Raw genomic sequence first — 25,197 nt, 5'->3', positions numbered from 1 at the left:
GAAGTTGAGAAATGAGTTTTGTGTGTTTTTAAAGATTTTCAAAAAAAATTGGATCAACTTGAAGGTCAGATTTCATGGTTAAAGACACTTCAAAGAAATTGGATCAAAGACGATTAGAACCAATTTCTTTAACCATAGAAATGCACCTTAAGGCCAGTTTTAATTTTTGAAAAATCTGTTATCTAGATAGAAAACATGTCTAACGATAACTAGACTATAAATTGTACACTATCATACAGCGTTCCAAAAATGTAGATTGTGCTACTATATAAGTAAATCATTTGAAGTAAATCTAATTCAATCCCACACTATACTAGCATGTATTATTAAAACCAGTGACATACTGTAGGATTGAATATGATAAAATATATATATATATATATATATATATATATATATAAAAAAAGAAAAAAACTCTGTACCTTATACTAATGCAGTCAATAAATTATTGGTCCCTATGACAGAGGCTTGGTGAGTAACGTCACCAGATCAGGAAATAGACAGGCAAGCAAGTGCTCTGGGGTGAGACGCAAATGCACTCGTATTTATTTAAACAAATATTTGAACAAACAAAACACTCTTGCACTCTCTCTGTCTCCTTTCTCCAGCTAACCAACCCTCACGAGCGGCTGATCCGCTCTTTCTATATATACGGGACCATCTCCAAATTGGTAATCGCTTAATTAATTTGGAGATGGCCACATTATACACGTGTTTAACTGGATGGGGAATTTTAACCCCATCCATGCTGTAAAACAATAACACAACATAATTTTAAGCAAACACAAAACAGTATATTTAAATAAGAATAATACAAAATAAACACAGAGGCAGGGTGCACCCTGTCACAGCCCCTATCAAGTCTTACTCTATTGCTGCCCAGCAGTACAGTAAAATACATTGACATGTGATTGAATGTTGTCAGTAATTGATGGTATAGTCTATTTAAAAAGAATATGGCTGGATAAATCTTTTATTTCTCTGTTTCAGGGTTATCACAGATCAAATCACTTCATAGCAACACAAGGTAAGTGACTGCAAATCAGATCACAAGTACTGCAACTAGAAGTAACAGGGCTTCATCAAACTGTGTTAGCTTGAACTGTTTCTAGCAGTCTGTCTGTGTCTATAGTGGTGCTACTCATGATGCAATACCTTAGAACATGACTGATAAATTACATCCAGAATAAATCAGTGTTGTACTGAGAATATAGATTTCATGTATAGCAATGTTGTAGATTTTTACATGCTACTCCTTTTTTATGTTTCACCTACCTCTCTTTTTTTGGCACAGTAAGGTTTTGCAAAGATGTAAATATTTGTAGAGGTTATCGCAATAAAGAATGGATACAAAAATGACGAAGTGTAACAAGACCTTTTTATACAGAAGTGCTAAGGCGGTGGTGTACTCCCTATTAGGGACTGTGTTTTTTACAGTGGTTTTGTGTTCTACAGTATATGTACATTGCTTTTAGGTTTCTTGATACAAAATGTGCTTTAAAAGTTGAAATTTGATCATGTTGTTGGTAGTTACTGTATAAGCTGATAGGTGGTGGCTACTTAGGTTTAGCAAGTGTAGAAACCTGCTATTGAATTATCTATGTGTAATTACAGTACCTTAACCCTGTTATTTTAGTTGTATTATCATTGAAATATGGAAGCTTATTAGCAGAATCTGGTGACATTTCTATTGCTAACAATAATGCATATGAGTTAATAGAAATATTTTATAATACTGTTATACTAAGAAATACGGTACTTCATTGTAATAACATTGAGTCTCTTGGGCTGTAAAAGAAGTTGACAAAGTTAACGCTAGACAATAAGTAAAGCTCAGGTCAGGACCAGTGGACACTGACTCGGGACAGAGCAAGAGCCACTTAACACAGACAGTGATGACGGTATGGAATGGCCAAGCCACAGTGGTGGGATCCTTTAAACCAACTGTATCTACGTAACAAAAAAATTCCAACAGTCGTTCCGGTTTTGCACTTCCAATAGCTACATACTGTAGGTCTCAGATGTGCAGTTTTGAAAAGCACATTTATTTCATTTTAAAATAGACGTTTGGCAGTACACTAGGTTGAAGAAGGCTCTGTGTTTCCTGGTCTTGCCTTTCCAGGGAGTCTGTTACTGCTTTACTTCCTTGGTCATTTCACCCCCAGCAGTGTCTTTTGGGTCAATGCATGATACCTGCTGAAAGCATGGCAGTCAATAGGGGAAGCAGCTGATTGGTTATTGGAATGAAGCCAGTAAATGGGGTGGGGAGAATGTCACCCTCCAAGGAAGTACAAGACAGTCTAAAAAGCATGGCTTGCAAACAGATTTATTTAAACTAGTGCAGTACTAGGTATCATGTTTTAAAATGAAAATACATGTTTGCTAAAACACGCGTTTCTTTCAAAACTGCACTTTTGAGACCTTTTATAATGAATGCATGTGCAAGACGTAGAAAATGTATGGAACTATTTTGTGAGCTACCATTACTTCTAAAACCCTTGGTATCAATCAGTCACCAGGATCTGGACAAGCCTCCTCTCGTTTGTAAATGTTCTTATGACAGATGGCGACATATTCAGCAGCATGCTGTTTCCTGTATACATATTTTAATGTCACTTTCAAAATGTAATATATTTATGTAAAATCATATTCATGTAAAGATACTGTATAACTGTGTGTGTAGGTGCTTAAATATGCCCATATTCATTCCATATTATGCACATGTACACACCTACACATGGTTATATATGTACATAAATATGGATCTACATATAATTTCAACACCCACAGTCAGCACTCCAGATACGGTCTGGGGTCTGGGAGTAACTTACCCTCTAATTCTAACACTGCGAGAGTAACATTTATTTTCAGGGTTTAAAATGCAACATTACCTTGAAGTCATGAGTAATCTCGATAAATATTGTACAATCTTTAATGGTATTGGGGTAGGCATTAAAAAAGAGCCTTCTATTTGAACTGCAATGTTACTGGGAACTACTGTACAACCACTCATGTGTTCTACAAGGTCCTTAATCGGCTCAGTGCATTTTTTTTTTAGGTATCACACTGACTGCAAATTAATTACATTACTTCTATTTTAACATTAAATTCTTAAACTCAGTAAACATGTTAAAACAAATATAAAGCCATACAGATAAATAAAATAAGGAAATGCGTTAATAAGTTATAAAACAGTTTGTTTAATATTATAGGCACCTTTTTTTAGCGGTTGCCTCCGACGATGGTTCCAGTTGGATTTGTAGCTGGACTGGGGTGTTTACGTTGATAAAAACAACATTATAGGTTCATAATAAAAAGATTTTAGAAAAAAAAAAAGGATTTACAGTAAATTATTTTAATGAAAGTAAAGCATAATGTATTATATTTACCTATAATAAAATGACTAGCAGATCAAATTAATTTAAAGCCACACTATAAATTTGGCACAGATGCCAGTCTCCTCTTGAAAGAGGCCCAGGACTTAATGGCACAGGGCTGTTTAGGTTGAGACTGATGTACACTTATGAGCTCTACATTTATTATCCCCCTTTAAGGGCAGCAATCCCTGGCAACAAATGTGACTTGGTATTCGCGTTATTGGGAGTATCCGCTTGTGTGGATAATGGAGGTGGCTCTTATAAACAGCCATGGGCAACCTCGAAGCTGGTTCACTAAGCTAGATCTCTGTAGATCTGTAGAGTTATTTTGTATGCTGGCTCACAGTTGGTTCATGTTACAACACCCTTTTCCTACACCAGGTCCCAAACAGGAGTCGGTGTATGACTTCTGGAGGATGGTGTGGCAAGAGAACTGCTTCAGCATAGTCATGATCACCAAGCTGGTGGAAGTTGGGAGGGTGAGTACGGTGCGCTGTTATTGCTAGACTGCCTGTTCAAGTGTGAACAGGATGTGTTGATTGATATGCTGAGATCATTCACTCAATAATCTCTACTGGATCAGTGACCGGAGGATGTTTTCTGTCTACCTCGCTTCAGAAGTAAACCCTTAATAACAAATTGTGCCAGATGAGTCTGCTGCATAGTAAAATACAGCTTTGATGTTTCTTTTGTGGACTATAGGATAATGCCATGCTGTTTTATTGTTGCTCCCCTACATGCACATAAACTATCAATGCGCAAACCAAGGTAAACTAAAGTAAATGGATTGTATAACCACAGTAAAACTGGTAAAAGTTACAAGGCACATTTTACAAGGGGAAAGCCTTCTGTATCTATAACAGGCACAGAGTATCAGTAGTATGAGTAATTCCAGTGGTTTTCATGAGAACAGTGCTGAGTACCAGATGCAGGGGGACACAAGGATAAACCATGTTAAGATCGGTACTACAAGCTTTGTGCATTTAGATGACAGCCAGCACATGTTTTCATCCTTCTTTTTCTACATCTTCCAGGTGAAATGCTGCAAGTATTGGCCTGATGATACAGAAATATACGGGGACATTAAGATCACACTTCTGAATACAGAGATGTTGTCGGAGTACACAGTTCGTACATTCACCCTGGAGAGGGTATGTTTTTACACCTTTCTTGAGACAAATTTCTGCCACACAAATTCTATTCTAGTAAAGTTTATGCTAACACAGACTATACTATTCTGGAAATGCACAATTCTAATATTTAGAATATCTAATATTTTATATAGAGATAGAGAGATAGAGAGATAGATAGATAGATAGATAGATAGATAATATACATGATAAAAAAGAATGCACACTTACTATTAGTTTAGTATGCACCATTCTTCATGTATTTGCTGTGTTTTGATTGTGGTATACCTTAGTATACTTTTAGAAGCCAATTAGAAAATTGAATCCAATGTGTTATAGCGCCCTTATCATCAAAGTCTTTGATGGATGATTCTGTTCTGTGTTCTGTCAGAGGGGTTACTCAGCAAAACATGAAGTGCACCAGTTCCATTTCACATCGTGGCCTGAACACGGGGTGCCTTACCATGCCACGGGGCTGCTGGCCTTCATTCGCCGAGTCAAGGCCTCCACGCCTCCCGACGCTGGGCCAGTCGTCGTCCACTGCAGGTAGGACTGTGCTTCACACTCTGACTCCCCCTCTACTGGTTAATGATTGGAACACGAAGAGTATATTGAGGTCTGATGGTCCATTTGATGGGGTCAACTATCACTTTATTTTATGTAGGCAGATTCAAATGTCATTTATATGTATTTATTTTTGTCTTTTCCCTTGCTTAAGCTTTCTGTTGCTCAATTAACGTCATCCTAGTTGCCGGCTCCTTTTGAGTATTTCTTGGTTCAAAGAAATAACATAATGTGGTGTCTGTTGGTCCCACCTGGTTTACAGTTGAATGTGAAGTCGGTGGAGCTTGCACAGTTGACTGTTCACAGCAATTCACTATTGGAACAACAGAACTCTGAACCGCTCAGAATGATTGTAGACATCTTAAAGATAAGGGGTAGGTCAAATAAATAAATACAATAACATATAATACAATAACATTTAGTTTCCCTTGATAATGGTTAGGATTGTCATAAAGGGGTTATGTTCCTCTAATACGCTGCTGGCACATTAATGGTTTTCTAAAAAGGAATAAGCCGTATGTTTTTGCCTTTTAAAACTCAGTTAAAAGTATTATGCTAGCTGGTACACAGCACTGCTGTATATTATAAATGATATCTACGCAGTCAGCACTTTTTACCTGCACTCTCAAACTTATTATTGTGCCCTTGCAGCATTGATGTTAACTCCAGCCTGACTCAATTAAACTTCAAAAGAACAATCTGCATGCACATTCAACTAATAGGACACATGTGCAAATCAATACATGCACATCATTTAATTAACAAATACAAAATAAAAACCCTTATTGAAAAGCCATTAGAAACTTTGTGTTAGGATGTTTTAGCGGCAGAGCTGTCAAATGCATTTGAACAATTTAAAAAAAGGTAGTACCATTGGACTAAATATGCATTGAGTATTTTAGTGAACATGAAAAATGCTTCAGACAGCCAACTTTTTATAGCCCGGAAGTAACTATAAAACTACTTACAGACATAGGATAAGTTAATGACTAGGTGAACTAGTTTGCCGAAGATGCACATTTAGTTTAAGGATAGTGTGATAGTATACGACTGACTGGACTTGTATAAGAATTATGTGTTTGTATGTACCATGTGTTCTCAAGTTTTGCACCTACAGTAATTAAAAAAATAAAAAAAATAAATAAAAAATCCCTTTGGACACAAACTGAAATTGATTCATGGCTCCCCTATTCTACCATCTTCCCGCGTGACATTGAATGATCTGTCAAGGCGAGACCTCGTTATCCAAACATTGCCTGTCCTCCAGGAGGCTACGCATTCACGATAGCAGCAAGGTTTAGGAGAATGCAGTTGCTATTTGATAGGTGCCAGGATGAGGTCAGGACATCATGAATAAACTCTAATATAGTGCAGCAGTTAATCTGCAGTCCCCTACAACTACAACTAGGCTAAGCAAAGCTACATTGCTACCAATGTACAGCTGGGATTCAATTGAAACTGAATACAGTGTTCAGTTTGTTACATGGTTTAATAATAATAATAATAATAATAATAATAATAATAATTTGTGCAATTTGCCAAGTGTTAATCAGAAGATCCAGTCAGTTAGCTTAACTGATCTGAGCAAGTGGGTCTTGTTAGAGTCATCATGGGAACCAATCCATAGACCAGTATGTAGAAAATATAAACTTTTCCTGTGCATTGTAGTGCAAATGTAATTTGACCTCATTCCGTTTTTTAACATTGACAAAAGCATGATTCCCACAGACAAAAAATCTGGTGTCCTCAGAGTTGGTCAAAAGCAGAGGACATCTAGTATATGTATACTAGTCAGACATATACTAGTTTTCATCAAGGAAAGTTGATAAATTCAAAATGAAATGTGATGTTGAGTCCAGAGAAGGCGCTTTTGTGCATGATTTGTAAACAATTAACCGGATGTAAATAACCTGTGCAAGATAGAGGAAGAACAAAGCGTATCAACCGAAAGCCTTTTCATTTTGTTATACCTTCTTTTCCAAAGGTTACCTGCACCGTGACCATTTCACCCCTGAGTGATCTATTTCCATATCAGATATACATATCTGAGAATTATGTCAGTAAAAATTCCAAGGCCACCTGTTTATGTGGTGATTTGTAGTCCCATGCGAATCTGGCTTTAAACTAAAATTATCTGTAATTTAAAAAAAATGCTTTCCTTGGTATTTAGTGTTTTACTGTTTAAATGTTGGCTTTGGTTGGTGCCAAGAATTACAGGAAATAGATTTCTGTGTTAACTAAAATAGCCTTTTAGTGCTGTATGGGGCTGGTTCGCCCACATTGCTGAGTGATTCACTGTGCTCTCTTCCGGGTCTATGGGGCTGGTTCACCTACATTGCTGAATGATTGACTGTGCTTTCTCCCGGGTCAGTGTTGGGGCTGGAAGGACAGGTTGCTACATCGTCCTGGACGTCATGCTGGATATGGCCGAGTGTGAGGGAGTGGTGGACATTTACAACTGTGTCAAGACACTCTGCTCGCGACGCATAAACATGATCCAGACCGAGGTGAGTAGTAACGGAGATTCATATAGTAAACCTGTAAATAACAATGTATGCAGTACCTCGGCATTGTTGTTTGCTTTAAGTGTTTTTATATAAAACAGCGTTTATATGTTCCAGGATAGGTCTCCCTGAGCTGCAGTTCAAAAATGTATTCCTCTTTTAATTACATTTTTAAATTACCTTTTTTTATATGAGTTCATAAAATGACCAGGTGCCCACAATCAAGCCTGCGATAATTTATAATCTGCACTTTTCCCTGCATGGTTCGTTGGAGCTATTGCAGGAGGTAATAAATCCTAACAGACTCGGGTAACTTTTTTAGTTGGAAAATGAAGATTTTTCCGTCGCCCACAATGGATAAATAAGTGTTCAAGAAATTAGATGTTTGATTTGAACAAAATTAAAATAATGTAAATTCAAAGAAAGTGTTTTGAAGAGCATCAGAGAAAAGTCTTACATTAATAATAATAATAATAATAATAATAATAATAATAATAATAATAATAATTTGAAGTCCACTATCAAAGTCACAAAAAGCTGTAAAACATTTGTATTCTTCTTGTAACAATGCATAGTGTATAGATATTAAGGTTTCAATAAAATATTAGTAGAGGCTTTTCTGCAGAGAGATCAAGGCAGACCCAAGTCACTTCAAAGGGGGACCCAGCTAGTAGAGAACCGCTGGTGTAAGGTATTAACTATTTTTAATGTTAATACCCAGTAATAATATTATTGAACCTAATGAACCTGCAGCCTGTGCCCAGCTGCTGTACTAGCTGAGTATTAAAACAGCTCTTCCAGGCTCTCCTGGCTTATTTGTTTTTGTGTTGTGTTGTCAATGATGGATGACAGTGTTAAGGAGCAGAGAATGTAGTGTTCTCAAGGTAAGGTTATCTAGTAGTACACACACAGAAATGCATCTTTCACACTGCCTGCATTCACAAGCCAGACACTGGCCTTGAACACACAGTATAACTTAATAGAGAACGAGGTGTGAACAGCTAAGGAAGTAATTGCCTGTGCACTGATAAAGTGTCCTTGACAGGCAGTTTCCTTCTCTTCAGAGGTTTTACCGTAATAAATCCCAGCAGCTCAAAGTTCACATTTTGTATTAGGTTGGCAATGTGTTCAGCTTTTCTTTGCCGCTCTTCTTAAAAACCTTGTATGTCTGCTTTTTCTTTGAATTTAGACAAGAGCATAAATATACAGCAAAACATAACACCGTTTAAGCAAGATTTTCCAAGAGCAGCAACATTTTGTGGTTTTTAAGAAACTTTAAAGTTAATATTTGAAAGAATCTGTAATTCGAACATTGAATCCATGTCATACCTTTTTATTTATCTTTCATGGTGCACCTTTGAGCTGTTTATATAACAATGTATGAAAAATAAAGTCCTGTTTAAACCTAAATTAAGCAGCTGCATTCTGTGAATTTCTTTCCTTAGATCAAGCTCTGCATCTGTGAAAGATTCCAAAATGTGGCAACGTTTATTATGAAACAAATATTCATAACAAATATGCTAAATCTCTCAATACTTGTTGTATCAAATAGAATTATCCACAATGATGAGGGGGCTAACATTAATCTTACAAATGCATGGTCTCACACCACGCCAGACAGGGTGAAGGTACATTTTCTAACCAGGGGCTTAATTAATCTTCTTTTATACAATTTGTATTTCAACTTTTACTTGAGAACGTTTGCTAGAAAAAAAAATGGTCTTTTAAACATCACGGGGTACCCATTTCACGCTCCCTCCTGCAACAGTGCTGGTGCTCTGATTTGAAATGGTGTATTGTGGGGACAAAAAAAAAACAGCATTGTTGCAGGAGGGAGCATGATCTGGGTACACTACGATCCCTAGAACACATTATATTTTCTCCTGACGAACACTCCCCAGTAAATGTTGAGAAATGTATTGACCCATGATGTGTGATTACAAATTTAAATAAAGTCAGCAATATGATTACAATATAACGCTGCAATACGGACCGCACGGGACACAGCAAAGGTAATATAATGCGTTTCTTGTAAACTTCGCTGGGGGTTCAGTTATCCTTTTATAATAAATCATGTTTATGTTGTCTTAGAAAACAATCTGAGCTGTCATAAATCCAAAGATGGCAATAGCACTAAATGGGCCAACACTTTTAATAAGCACTTCTCTTCACCAAGTACATTTTTATATTGGCAATAAAAGTATTCAATTACCATTGAAAGTTAATTAAGTATTTAGTAGTATGTATTCAGCCAGCTAAATAATTGATTGAGTATTTACCTTACAGTTGACCACGTATTCTTGTGAGCACTCAGCTTACATTACGTATCCTTTATGGCCACCCATCAAGATTCCTCGTATCACAAAAGACGTACATTTTAAATTCTGATATAGAAGGTTAATGCTCTTATGTTATAGTCAAAAGCTACACGTATTAATGTACTGAGTTTTGAATGAGTTTTGAATGTAGATGTTTCATAACTCAAAACAGATCTGTTTTTCTAATGACTCATTCTAAGTCTAAATGATGATGACAGGCAGTTAGAAATGATTGTACCTCATAAGTGACGTTGGTGCCTTTAACCCACAAGAGTCAAGACCTCCAGTGGGTTTGTAATTGCTGAAAGAACCGGGGGGATTCAAGTCAAATATAATAGTCTGTCATCTAGCCTGATTCATACCACTTACGTGTCGTGTTTGCTCAGAAGAGCCGGCTTTAACATGTCGGTATGGCAGTGCTCCTTTCTGAAGGGTGTTCAGTTTGATATTAAAATGCATTCCTGTATGGTTGTTGAGTACACCTTTCAATAGTTTCCCCTTCTGTGAATTGTTTTAGAAACCACTTTCCACATGTTTATATTTAGCAAAGGTGGTTTAGTCACAAAACTGCACAGTTCCAGTTTTCTCATGCTTTTCCCATGGCAATATGCATTTCCATTTACCATAGTTTACCATGGGTTGCAGTGTTGTTTTAATATGCTTTACCATATTTCTCGGTGCTTTACAATGCATTCACAATGCTTTATTAACAACTATGCAAAAAAGCAAGGCTTCTCTGCATTTGTGGTTATGGAGCTTTTAACCTCAACTCACTGACAGGGGTCAGAGCATCATTTATCACCGTTACTACCTGCAGCAGCAAGTTATAGACATCATCTAAATCGCAGGGTGGCAAAACACATGTAAGGGGATCTCTTGTTTCATATGGATATACATAGAGCTTTTATTTTGTGAGTGAAATTCCAGTCTTGACTAAATTCTGACTATAACAATCAGGATTTCTGGTGAGCTAAGACATTTTGAATGTGTTTTGGTGCAGTTTTCAAGAAAGATACTTTGACGGTTTTCTAACATGTATTACATTTACAAAATAATCTAAATAGACAAAACTGAATAGCAGAAGTACTGAAAAATGAAATACAGGATCATAAAACCGTACTGAATTGTTGAATTCAGGAAAATCACTATGGTTTCAGATGCAGACACTCTCCTACCAGTAAACAATTGGATGGCTGATCATACCATAAGCAAAAAAGCCAAGTTTGGAGCTCTCTGCATTCTTTTTTATGTGATGTGGTTCTGTTCCTCTGTGTTCCAGGAGCAGTACGTTTTCATTCACGATGCCATCCTGGAGGCCTGTCTGTGTGGCGAGACCGCTATCTCCGTCAGCGAGTTCAGTCTTACCTATAAGGAGATGCTGAGAGTGGATTCCCAAAGCAACTCCTCACAGCTCAGAGAGGAATTCCAGGTGAGCTCAACTGAGATTTATTCAGGCGTTTCACTGGGAAATTTGGATTTACACGGATGATGACACCGGGGCGAAAACAAAAACTATTGGATCCTCATGATGGGAGAGGGGGGTGGGGGTGTTAGCTTTTAACAGCACAAGGAATCTTAATTTGTTAAGATTAAGAAAAACCCTGTCTCCTTATAAGGTGATATACAAATGCTTTGCTGTCCAAGATGATTGGTAAAAAAAATATATATAGCAGGCTAAAACTTGTATTTAGACACACAAAATAGCTGTTCTAGCAAGACAAAGAAAAACAAGACAAAGGTCCCCAAAATTATCTTATTTTACTTTTTTTTTTTTTTTTTTTTTACATATTGCCGTCTTGAGCTGGTCAATACATTTCTCAACGTTTACTCAGGATCATTCTAAGGATTGTAGTGTGTCCAGATCATGCTCCCTCCAGCAACAACGTTGGTTTTCTGTCTCCACAATACACCACTCATTTCAATCAGAGCATCAGCATTGTTGCAGGGAGGAAATGGATGCACTGCGATGTTTGAAAAAAAAATTCTCCTGGTGAACATTCACAAGTAAAAGTTAATAAAGTAATACGGTTTTCTTTTTAGCACATTTGAGTGAAAATGAAATTTTTACCTCATCAAGTATCCCTACATTGCATACCGTTTTTAAACATAAAACAAAATATTGATACTGCATATTGTTGCCTCTATATTGTTCCCACATTTTAAATATGTAAAACAAAAAAATAAAAAAAATAAACCCTGACTAATAATTTAGAATGTTCCAATCAGTTGCTTAGCAACAGAAATGATGCCGCTTATTTTCTGTCAGTATTGTATTGCACTGTACTATAGAGTCAGCATGTTTGAGCTGCAATTGGCAAACTAATGCCTTACAGATCTGGAAAACAGCCAATCCCTGTGCAATTGTTTTACAACCACTCATTTTCAAGAACTTCTTTTTAATGTCAATAAAAAGGGGAAAACAACTAACATTAATGACCTATTGAGCAGTAAAGGGCTTTTCGCACTCTCAAATGGCTCCACATCTTCAGCAGTGGTCTATTTGGATGGTAATGTTTCAATTATTGATTGCTTGTCTACCTGGCCTGATTTTAGCTGGCTCACAGAAGCTTGCATCCTTGCAATGACTGCCTCTCTCACATGCACGCTGTTGTTTGTAAGTGCTTTAAATTAATCTATTTTTTTAACAGTATTAACTTCTATAGAGATTACTTACTTACTCCGACTGTCATTAAAAAAACAAAAAATAACAAAAAAAACAGGCATGCCAGTGTGTCTGTGAAGCAAAATAAAACATATGCACCTGATATTAGTAAAATTATTTTCTATAGTATGGCCTTTGTAACTGTATAAGCCTGTATATTTTAATGTTAAAGTGTAGACCTTTTTATTTTTTTTAATATTGTAATCTGTCTTTTGCAGCTGTTGGGGCCTGTGTTCTAGAACAGTAGCTTTTGTGTTCTATTTGTACAGCGCTTTGAGCTGCCTCGATACAAAATGCCATTAATGAGTTGATGCAGGAGCTTTCTCTACACTACTCTGTTTACCCCTGAACCTCCTCTAAACTTTTTTTTAACATTACTTAACAAAAGTAAGCCACAGTGCAGGAATGCAGGAAAACTGAAGCTACAGTGGACTGTCTTGTAAAAATCTGCTAGCATGACACCCTGTCTTTCATTCCCCAGACACTGAACTCGGTGACCCCTCACCTGGACGTAGAAGAATGCAGCATTGCTCTGCTTCCACGGAACCGCGAGAAGAACCGCACAATGGATGTGCTGCCTCCAGACCGCTGCCTGCCCTTCCTCATCACCACTGATGGGGAGAGCAACAACTACATCAATGCAGCTTTGACTGACAGCTTCAACAGGCCCGCAGCCTTCATTGTAAGCCTGCACCCCCTCCCCACCACCACCGCAGACTTTTGGAGGCTTGTCTTTGACTACGGCTGCACCTCTCTCGTCATGCTCAACCAAATCAATCAGTCCAACTCAGCGTGGGTGAGTGCACCTTCTTTTGTGATTATGTCTGAGATGCTCAGAACGATAATGCCGCGGCCCACAAAAGACGTGAAGTGAGTAAACACAAAATCAATGTACTTTTCACTTGCTTAATTATTTCATTGATCAACTGCAATATGCAGTAACAATTTTGTTCTACCACATTGTTATTACCTCTCCCATATCGATGATAAAACCCACAAGCTTTTAAATATTTTATGAGAACGAACCGTTTGATTTCAGTTGCAATTCTACTTCAGTTATTGCTTTGAGGTATGTCAAATCAGCTATAGTGAGTAAAAGTAGTGTCAGGGGTACGCTTCATAATGCAGCTATTTCTTAAGAACGTGGGATGCCTCATTTGTGTACATAGTGTGAGTATATTTATTTATTTATTTATATTACCAATCTCTGTTCCGTCCTCCAGCCCTGTATGCAGTATTGGCCTGAGCCAGGACTCCAGCAGTATGGCCCTATGCAGGTTGAGTTCCTATCCCACTCAGCTGACGATGATGTCATCACGCGCCTCTTCCGTGTTCAGAATATGACACGGGTAAGGACTGTCTATAATAATATATATTTTTTTGTATGGATGTTTGGAAGTTTGATTCTATGAAAGCTTGTGACTCTTGACGACTTTACGCCATACTTACAAGAGCATGCTTTTGGAATGGCATTATGGGACAAATGTGAGCCACGACCTTCTGTCATAACTGTGACTACTACTACTAATAATAGTAATAATAATAGGGACATATGCCTTAAACCTGTTCATCACCAAAATAAAAAGTAATGTAGAGGCATCCCCTTACAAACATGCGCTGCTTATATCTGCATCAAAGCTAATAGATGCCGAACAGTACATCTGGCAAAGCCTAAAACAATATTTTGGTTTTGATGTTGCGGGGGCATTATGCTAGAGGAAACTGACCCCATGGCACTATTTTCAAGATGAGTATCTTGAGGCCAGCGATTTTATATGTGTGGATCAGCCCTATAGAAATATCTTCAAATGGAAAAGCAGTCTCTGAGGGTTGCTTACCAGAGCTGTCAGAAGTCTTAATTTCTGCTTGATTTACTAATGATCAAAACTGTCACTCTGGTACTGCTTCCTGCCGAGAGCCAGGACTTTGAAATGGATGCAAGGGTAGGACCATGCAAAATATTCTCACAGTTCTGTATATTTGTGGTCTAAAGCTACAATAAAAATCTAAAGTTAGAAATGTAAAACGTTGCGTTATAGCTATTCCTGCACTTCATGCATTATCCAGTCAAAATATATCAATTTAGCCGAAGGTCAAGGTGTTCGCTTAGACTTAATGAGTCACTGGATTAATTTTCATATCCCAGGCCTTATTAAAAATTGTAGCATGTGCAATTTACGACATTGTGTTCAGCACCATTTCACGTAATGTAAGACCTTCAGGATGTTCTCATTTGAATACACAGACAAAAAGAAGTCTACCAGTGATTTCGCTTGCTAATCAAAATCATTTTAGAAACCTCTACTTTAGTAACTTTGTTAGCTATAATAAGATCCAAAAAATCCTTTCCTACTTAGCAGACAACTCATAAGAAGCTACAAAAGTTGCTAAAATGCACAGCACTTTCATTACAGGAGCAGTGAACATTAACAATTTCAGTGCCACTCGCTTTCAGGCACGGTTTTTACTAGCTGTATTGTATGATTCTGTCAATAAAGTTCCATTGCAGGTGGTGTGCATTAGAAATGTATCTTCACTGCCATATTGTTTTTAACCTCTGGAAATTCTGAAAAATTCTAGAGGCCCACAAGGCTGTATTCTGATCCATGCCTCATCTTTGCAGTTACAGGAGGGTCATCTGGTGGTCCAGCATTTCCAGTACTTGCGGTGGTCTGGCTACCGGGAGGTCCCGGACTCCAAAAAATCCTTCCTGAACCTGCTGGCACACGTGGACAAGTGGCAGAGAGAATGTGGCGAGGGGAGGACTGTTGTCCATTGTCTGTGAGTATTCATGATCCCTGCACAGAAGGCCCAGACTGGAACCCCATTGTCAGTATACCACGGTACCATCGTACAATGTGGCCCAAGAATTAATTGGACAGGTTTCAGTATCCATAGTTTATGTTGAATAGCACCTAAACTTAATTCCTGTTTTGGCTCAAAATAATTGTAATAGTTTAAAGGTTGGTGTTAAAGGACTGTTTATTAAAATAATGGGTTCCAATTGAATTAGGAACATTTCAGATGTAATGATCAAGATACAAGACAGAAATACTAGCAGCACTGTATATACCAGATCTTACATAATCATGTTATTATATGCCAACTACCAATGGTTCCTGATTGTACCTGGTAACTACTGGTGGAATATGATGTTACAAGTAATTATGTCACATAACAAAGAGTTGTTAACAAGACTGTTTCCATATTTCACAGTAGTTGAAAAGTAGGAGTCGGTGGCTATTACCCAGTTAGTACAATTTAATTCCATGGTTATGTATACCCTGGAATCCAAAGAAACTAAACAAATATGTGATCAGGCTATGGAAACGTTATTGTAAATGAACTGAATAGTAGCCATGGTTTACTGTAGGTAGTGTGAACAAAATGTCTGTTTTTTTCAACAAAGTTTCTTTTTAGTGCCAGTATATATCTCGTTCTGTCATGGAAGCAGAGATTTGCTACAGAGCTAAAGATAAGTACTTGATAGTAATTTCAGTTAAGAACTGAAGCCCCTGAAGCATACCATTAACAGTCGACTAGAAGGGGAGTGAAACTCTTGTCAGAAATGTATTACCATAGCAGCAGTTAAGTGAGTTATCTAACTTTTAACAGTGTATTTTTTCCTCGACACAGCTGTCGCATTCAGTGCTTGCTTTGAAATCTTGGTGTAACCAGTTCAAACTGGGTGTGAACTCGTAACCAGACATTTCATCAAGCAAGCACGTTAATCACTGTGCAAAACAGCCAAGCTTGTTTGACAAACAGTTATAGAGCAGGAGTGTCCAATCATGGTCTTCGAGTGCCGTTCCACTACGACTATGTGGCGACCGCCACATAAATGATGTTAAAAATACATCATTATCTGTTCTTTAATTAGAATGGATTACACCTGGCCAGGTTAGAATAAATTGTTCATCTCTGCCTTATTCATTAGCCTATCTCCCGTTTGGCTTAGTTGTCCAGGCTTGAGGGGGATTTATCGGGGTTCATTTTATTTCTTTTTTCTATGTGAAGGCTCTTCTATTATGTCAGTTACGGTAATTGTTTTAATTAAAGCCACCTGGGTTTCATTGATAAAAAGAGCGTATTGTGGGAAATGGAGAGGATGGCCTGAAAGGAGAGCTGAGTGTTGTTTGCAGGTTTTGTTGTGGTTTCTTTTTTGCTTTTTAAATTATTTAAGCTTATCTAGAAACGATGTTGGTGTATCGATTGGTGTAAACGTTTTTATGGAGTAGCACTGAGCTAATTGTCGCGAATACAGCTTTGGAATACCGTTCGTTATATATATATATATATATATATATATATATATATAATATATATATATATATATATATATGGATTATTTGAAACTGAAGAAAACAGAGATCGATTTAAATCCCAGGAACAACGCGCAGCCGGTCCTCGGACACACGGCAGGAAGGGGTGAGACGGTCTGTTAGACTTTTCCTTTTTGTGCTGGACAATGCTGGATTACAATTGTTTTTTTTTTCATAGTACTGTGGGCGTTTGTTTTGATACTTTATTTTTCTCTGGAATATGTTTTTTGCAAGTTTGTTTTGTTTTGAAGCACGTTTGACTTTGTTTTTTGGATTGACTTTGTTTGGTTTGTCGTTTTTTTCTGCAATAAGGAACTCTATAACTGCATTAATTTACATGGACTGGTTAACTTTTGTTAATACTTTTTCATTGTGTTTCAAACTGTTTTGTGGATCGTTCTTACCAGTAATACCCAGGGTTAACAGGGTCATTTTGAGTGTTTGCTGTATTACTTGCTGTTTCACTGCCAAAATATTTATATCAGTGTATACACTATGCATTCTATTGTGCTATGAGGTTTCTTAGAGCAATGTGTAAGGTATATTTTGCTTCCTTTGTATTGACATTGTACTGTTCTACAGTTTTTTGCCACTATAAAAAGGTTACTGAAGATTATGACACTCTTACCCACGAACTTTTGGTCCCATTATTTGCTGTCAATCAGTCTTTATTTATCTGTTTTTTGAAATCAGTTAGTCTTGGCTTGTGTCTTAAAAGTCTGGTTGTTACAACTTCATTAGAAGAAATGAAAAGGTTTGGGTGGAGGTGTAATTAACCATTTGAAACAGGGTTGGAACAAAAACTAGGACTGGCAGGACCAACTTCAGCCACCCAGTTTATAGAGCGTGTAACCTTTTTTCACCTGCAGGAATCAGAATGTGGAACATCAGTATGATAAACAATCCTCCAAAAGTATTAAACTGGTCACCTTGGCTCTTGTCTATGTATCATCTGTAGGATGTCTATTGATAGCCCTTGTCTCTCCTTCTTAGGAATGGCGGGGGCCGCAGTGGGACGTTCTGTGCCTGCACTATGATTCTGGAGATGATTCAATACCAGCACATGGTGGATGTCTTCTACGCAGTCAAAACATTACGCAACTCCAAGCCCAACATGGTGGAGTCTCTGGTAGGTATGGGACTCACAGAGGGGATTGTTTAGGATGCTGATGAGGTTGTATAATGCAATTCTGGTCACCACATTGCCAGAGGGACATTATGGCCCCGGGGAGTCCAACAAAGACTAATCCCAGGGCTTAATGTAATGAGCTATTGAGCTGAAGCACCTGAATTTGATTTTAGTTTTCAAAATCTTGTGTTGACAAAGTTAAACCTAACCAATACTTTAAACGCAGCACCAGGACCAGAGGACACAGCTGATAATTAAGTGAAGATAGACTTAGGACAGAGGGCAGGAGACACTGAGAGCTGTGAGGGTATGGAATGCGTTACTTAGCCATGTTGTTGATGCTAAATCATTGGGATCCTTTAAGAGATGACGTGATCAGGTTTGAGAATCAATCGGGTACGAGGTACCGGACATGCATTGAGGCCCGAATGGCCTCCTTTCGTTCGTATATTTTCTTATGTTCAATCAAAACATTTAAATGCGTTGGCTTTTTGACCAATGTATTTCTTTGTTCTGTGGTACTATTCAAACACACCAAAGACTTGTTTTAACATTCAGTAAGGTTTTATTGTAAAACCCATCAAATGGTGCACATGAGTGTTGATATCTCCCAATAATGTCAGTGTTATTCCCTTAAATGAATGCAATGCAGTTTGATTACATGTTTTAACACTGGGATTGAAACATAAAGGTTCTTGGTCCACAACCCAGACTCCAATTGAGTATTTCTGAATTGTTGAAGAGGTTGTTTAGTATTTAGCATATGAAATATATCTGTTACAGTGTCTCACTATGTCCCCCAGTCATCTGTTAAAAGCATGTCCATGCTATGACAAGCTGCCTACAAGCTCTGATAAATCCTACCAAATTTAAAAATATTTAATCATCATGGAAAGTTATGTCATGGAACTTAATGAAGTATTTAATTTTTCAAGTAGAAGTATATTCAGACAGCTAATGGGTTGATCGAATATCTGGAACTACAACGAGCCCTGGTGTAAAGCAAATTCAAAGTCACATTTTCAGAGTAATACTTTTTACAATATAAAACTAGTAGGAAACTGCCCCTTTTCTTCCAAGTAAGCTGTTTTGGTAACACTTTACATGAAGTGTCTCTAATGACTGTGTATTTACATAGTAGTTACAATTACAATGTTGTTATGCATAGTTACAATGTACTTTAACATGGATTAGGGTTAGGTTTAGAGTTAGGGTTATATCATGCAAAAACTAACTTGTAACTATGCATAATAACATTGTAAGTAAGTACTATGTTACCATTGTTTCTGTCAGAAAAAGAGAGCTTTTTGCTTTTGCAGTTACCTCATGGGCACAATTGTAAATTAACCTCAGGAAAGTTTTTAATAGCATGCCATGACAGAACAAGTGCTTTATTATTTGACTGACCCTAGAAAGTAAATTACATTCTGGTTTTCTCAGTCATGCTGTGAATGACATTGGTCCAGAAAATCTACTAACTACTAACATTGAAATCAAAATTGCACAGATTGTCCATCTGCTTGAGGTTAAATGCAATTCAAATGCTTTGAAAACGCTTTGAAATATGCTTTGTTTGAAAATTGCTGTAAAATAGGGTTGTTAAAAGTTATAAAAAAATGATTTGTCGCTGCCGAAAGCTGGTCAAAAGCTTGAATTTAAATTATTTGCTTTCCTGAAAAAGCAATGTCTGCCTCTTTCCAGAAGATTGTTTATTGTGCATCAAACAACTGTCCTCAGGACTTTTAATCATTTTATAGATGTTTTCCCCTCTATGAAACAACAAACAAAACACTGCAGCTCAATTTAAGACGTATGCAACATACTAGGAAAGCTGTAGATGCTTAAAATAAATGTGTGATTTAAAGATAGTTTTCAAATAAATTATGATAGATTAAACATCAGATGGATAAAATATTCAGAAACAATTTGAATGCTGTCTAAGCAGCTAACATTAGTATTTAGTATCAGTGTTTGTTTGCCTATAATCAAGGTGTTGATCAACTAAGATGTAATCAAATACATTGGCTGTATATTTTTCAGATGTCTATTTTTCTTTAGGGGGTTGGTTTGTAAATATAATGCTACTAGCTGTCACAGAGAAGAGCTTGAGAGCTGTAAAGCTAACTGGCTAATTCACGACTCATCAGTCCAATTTCCTTGTCTGTTACAGGAACAGTATCGCTTCTGCTATGACTTGGCACTGGAGTATCTGGAGACCCTAGATGTGAGATAGCAGTCAGTGACCTGTCAACCAAAAAAAAAAAATGGACTACTGCCTGTGTGAAATACTTCTTAACACTTATTAACTCAACTTGGATTATGGGCTAAACTGCAGTTCAGATGGGAAGGAGAGGGATCCACAGAGAGTTTATCCTCTCCACATCTTTGCTCTTTGTATTTTCCTTACAACTTACTATTTCAGCCACCAGTATGACTTTGTATGTTTACAATGGCCTCTCCCTTATTGATGAATGGTGCTTAAAAAAAAAAAAAACTACCATTCTTTTTTGACCAAGCTTGGATATCTCCACCAGTTTTATTGAGCATTTGGTGGAAAATTGGAACGTTGGACAAGAAAAACCAAGGATATAGACCAAGATGGTATCTTGGGCTTCTGAAGGACCCCTTTTTTTACCACCACATTGGTGTGTGTATCACTCTTCAGAATGACTGAGGAGGGGTGGAGCTTTTCATTGCCAGTTATCTTGTTCTAAGGAAATGACTTGCGAGTTATATTGAAAACTAGGATTAAAAAGTTAAAACAACTAAGGAGAATGTTTAATGTAAAAGTAAACACACTTAAGGGAATGTCCCACATCTGGGTTGCTGTTTTTAACCGAACAGTAACATAAACCCAGTCATGTGGAACAAGGAGTTGCAATGGATCTTGTTTATACTGTATATGTATTTAATTATTTGCAAAAGTTTCTATATGTTGTCTGATGTCCAAGCTGAGTTTCATATACAGTGCATATTGAGAAATCATAAGCACAGCAGAAAATGCTATGTATTTATTTGATCGCTGATGTTTTAAAGAAACAAATATGGTCTCCATTGTTGCCATACACAATTTTGTTTCAATAATTATCATCCAAGCGACTGAAGCTATAAAGGTCGAAGATACCATTGTCTATGACTGATCCAATCAAGTCAAGACAAAAGTCTTCATTTACTTAAGGCCTATCCTTGATCGCTTTTGTAAAATGTATTTATTGATCAGCTTATTTATTTTAGGCAGTGATTGCTGTGCCTCGGGTCAATTTGTTCTAATTTATTTTCTTCAGACCTGTAGATATCCTTCTTAAAAAATGTTGAAGATGTGCAAATAATTTGACTACTTGAATTGTAATAATCTGTTTTTCTTAACAACTCAAGGAGATCTGATTTATGTTTAATAAGTAAATAAATAAATAAATAAATAAATTGACAGCTACTTTGGAAAACGTGGTTATTGACCCCTTCCAACTGTAATATATTATTTTAACCAAAATTGTTTTGCAAAAGCAAATACTTTTCAAACCATTCTATAAAAAGCACAAAACACCCCATATATAAAACTGGGGAAAAAAAAAAAAAAAAAACTTTTGTCATTCAGTATCATAATAATTCAGATCAGCACCACATAGTTTCTGTTCTAACAGAAAGGAAAACTTGCACTGTGCGACTAACAAAACATAAATCATTAAGTTCAGTTAAACACAATTCACAAAGCCCTTACTCCAATGCATCATGGTGAAAAATAATAAGTACCTCCAGGATTCTTACATTTTCTACATTGTTCATTTATAGTTTTGTAACTTTGACTGGTGTTTTTATTGTTTTAAAAAAATGTGCTAATGACCATTTGGAGTTAAGGCTTTGTGAATTTGCCTTTTTATTGTCTTGATAATAACCAAATACAGTTTGATACAGTACCTCTAGAATCTCAACACAGAACCATTCAAACACACCTTAAGAAATATTCTCAGTTTGTCTTTTAATACGTGATCGCTTCCTCTGTGGGCCTTCATTTTTTTTTCGCAAAATGTCAAAAATATTCAAAAATGCAGGTTTGCCTAGATTGGACAAAGAGTTGAAGTCCCACACCTGGTATTGCATAAATGTAATCGTATGCACAACAAATGTGTGTAATTTTTTGATTAAAAAAATAAAATAAAATAAAAATCTATACTGAATTATTTGCACATCTCCACTAAACATCCACATTTCCAAGATTGTTCCAAAGGGCCTTTCCAAAGGATGCTCTGGTTGTTTCATCTGTTAATCTCATCGTTCAATATACCTTGTATGTCTGTTCAATTCCGTTCAATTTCCATTTATTTGTAACCAATCGGAGACTCCATCACAAGAAGCCCTCCAATAGAGTACTTTTACTTCTGTATAAATTACTGCAGCATCCATGTGTATGTACTATATATATATATATATATATATATATATATATATATATATATATATATATATATATATATATATATAATCTACACTATATTTTTCACAATGGTTAAGTGTTTAGCCTGATTTTTCTTAACATTTAACACTTGGCTAATGTTTAACCTCTAAACTGTTAACATCAGTACATCATTCCAAAGATTAATTACCATAAACATGCCAACAAATATATCTGTGAGCAGTGTTTTTCTCATTTCAAAGGATTTCCCACAGGTGTATTCATAAGCTAGGAAATGCCAATATTGTAAAGACTGTGTTAGTTGTCGTGTTCTTATATTATCTAGTGGGTACGTATATTATTCTGATCAAGAGGAACGTGACAAAAGGAAGTCTTCTGTTAAAACTCCTAATTTGTCAATAGTACTTGGATTCATTTGGTGATCTTTTAGTGTAGTGTTGTATTGGAAAATAACCATTGCAGATGCAGGGGTCCACTGGAGATATTAAACAAATGGAAGGGGTTTAATATTGTTAGTGATCTGATTTTTCTTTTACGATGATTTCAAAATGTCTGTATATTTACATAGATTCTTTTGAGATTCTTCAGAGAAGTGCAGGAGTTTGGTTATTGATTAAGTTTAAATCTCGCAGTGCCTCAAAGCAAGGACAATGTGATCCTTTTAAGCTTGGTGGTAAACCACTTCCTTGTGACTACAAGGCACACTAGGGATGTGCACAGATTTGAAACCTGAACCCCAAAACTGTATTTGGATTTGGGCCAATTTGTGCAGGATGATTTTTCTGGCTCCTCATTCAAACTCTTGATTGGTTAGAACTGCTAAGAAATAAATAATAACTTAAACCCAATGAGAAGCAAGGGGAGGTGGGGCTTTCAACTGCCTGAAAGTGATGTCCATCAACCAGGCCTCTGCACTTCCATTCATCCTATAACCCTCACAACACGCTTTACAGCCAATGAACACGCTTTAATACTGTTTTTCTTGATTTTAATGTAAAGGGGGATGTTAAAACAAACCAGAACACAATGACATCCTTAATATTGTAAAGTTATAAAACCAAACTGAACCAAATGTTGAAACTGAACACTGTTTACACTCCTAATGGTTATGGCAGAAGCCTGACAGAATACCCCACTTTGAATGTGTTTATTTCAATGATATTGATGATGTATGTAACTTGTCTGTTGCTGGGCAGGAGAAACCTACGCAAACATAACTTACAACTGGAACTCTCCTGATTTATTAAATGTAGTTGACTTTTAACTGTATTGGAGGTTGGTGTTCTTCTATCTGTTTACAGGCCCTAAGGATTTCAGATAAAAATACAAGAGATGGACCTGAGACCAAGATAATGTGTTTCCAGATACCAGGTTCCAAATATATTGGTTTAGGTACATGGACACTAAGGACACTAGAGGACAGTAGACTTATGGAAGCCATTTTCTGGCCCCATTTCTTTCACAAGCAAAATCCCATTTACAATTTCTCACACAGCAACATTGTAACAAACAAACGAATTCCCTAAACTTTCCAAGCCATGGATATTTATTTTAAAAATGCACTTTGTATCACAGATAATTATTGGTATCAAACCTTCAATCTAACTTATTTAAATATACTGGTCTACAAAAAGCAAGTTTACTTAAAAGCTCTTCATGCAAGTAACATGAGGCAATTCTAACTGTGTTGTTATTTATCAAGGTTCCCACTACAAGTTACTTATCAAAAATAACATCACTCTTAAGGATAATGTGACATTGATTATACTCAACAGTCCTGGACTGCACTGACTCATTCACCATTTGTTTGTGGAACTTGGAAATCATTGAATTGTACCATGAAGTCTTCGCCAGAATGATTCTTCAATCCTCAACAGGATCAACACATGCGTTGTCCTGTGGTTAGGGCTGTGGACTCTTGACCGGAGAGTCGTGGGTTCAATCCCTGGTGGGGGACACTGCTGCTGTACCCTTGAGCAAGGTACTTTACCTAGATTGCGCCAGTAAAAACCCAACTGTATAAATGGCTAATTGTATGTAAAAATAATGTGATATCTTGTAACAGTTGTAAGTCGCCCTGGCTAAGGGTGTCTGCTAAGAAACAAATAATAATAATAATAATAATAATAATAATAATAATAATATAGTAGATTTAGACACGTTTGTCTGAACAGTCCTGTTTGATACACGTCAGGAATATGTCTCACCCTGTTGCGGTCTCTCCTCCTTTCACCGCGGTCCTGGTCTCTCAGGCTCTCACCACTTCTTCCCTGTATTGCATTTGCTTTGTGGTATTCTTCAGTCAAGGAGCATCACCTTTTGTGTCTTTCAAAGATTGAGAGCATCATACCCTTTTTGGGATAGGTTTATATACTCTCTTCCAGGTTTTAAAAATGTTTTGGTTCTGCAGAGGTATTATTCTTGGAAAGTTTAATATACAGTACATTTTTGTGGTTCGAAATGTCACGCCTCTACTCTTTGAGAAGATTCTCAGTCCTTTTTGTGACCTCTGGTAGGTGCAGTAAACATACTTTCAAATGGGGTGACACTTGCACACTTGTTACATGTTGCCAGTACGTTGTTATTTATATTATGTTAGGTGACTTGCCTGGAATAGCTTCTTCTTACACTAACATATTTCTATTTAATATAGTCAGCTTGCCAGGAATAACTTAATTTTCATTGTCAGTTTGCCAATAATTAATCAGTGTGTTGGAAGTACCTACTATAGTTTCAATATTAATGATTGATTACTATTATATGAATTTATTGGTAATGTA

General features: G+C 36.7%; 1 protein-coding gene across 9 annotated transcripts in view; it reads left to right on the top strand.

The window, feature by feature from the left end:
• Nucleotides 1-23,686, top strand: part of LOC117964131 (receptor-type tyrosine-protein phosphatase U-like) — a 193,516-nt gene extending 169,830 nt beyond the window's left edge. For all 9 annotated transcript variants that reach the window (XM_058997649.1, XM_058997648.1, XM_058997645.1 and 6 more), the window contains 11 exons: nt 991-1,027; nt 3,759-3,856; nt 4,412-4,528; nt 4,899-5,053; nt 7,443-7,578; nt 11,173-11,322; nt 13,037-13,351; nt 13,779-13,904; nt 15,179-15,336; nt 17,871-18,006; nt 20,177-23,686. In XM_058997649.1, coding sequence (XP_058853632.1) covers nt 991-1,027; nt 3,759-3,856; nt 4,412-4,528; nt 4,899-5,053; nt 7,443-7,578; nt 11,173-11,322; nt 13,037-13,351; nt 13,779-13,904; nt 15,179-15,336; nt 17,871-18,006; nt 20,177-20,239 — 1,491 coding nt within the window. In that variant the 3' untranslated portion in view covers nt 20,240-23,686. The remainder of the gene's footprint in view (nt 1-990; nt 1,028-3,758; nt 3,857-4,411; nt 4,529-4,898; nt 5,054-7,442; nt 7,579-11,172; nt 11,323-13,036; nt 13,352-13,778; nt 13,905-15,178; nt 15,337-17,870; nt 18,007-20,176) is intronic.
• Nucleotides 23,687-25,197: the final 1,511 nt, after the last annotated feature.

The sequence above is a fragment of the Acipenser ruthenus genome, chromosome 23 (assembly GCF_902713425.1).
Source record: "Acipenser ruthenus chromosome 23, fAciRut3.2 maternal haplotype, whole genome shotgun sequence".
NCBI classification, from domain to species: domain Eukaryota; kingdom Metazoa; phylum Chordata; class Actinopteri; order Acipenseriformes; family Acipenseridae; genus Acipenser; species Acipenser ruthenus.
The sequence above is the reverse complement of the archived record's forward strand: the minus strand, read 5'-3'. Positions and strand labels throughout refer to the sequence as shown.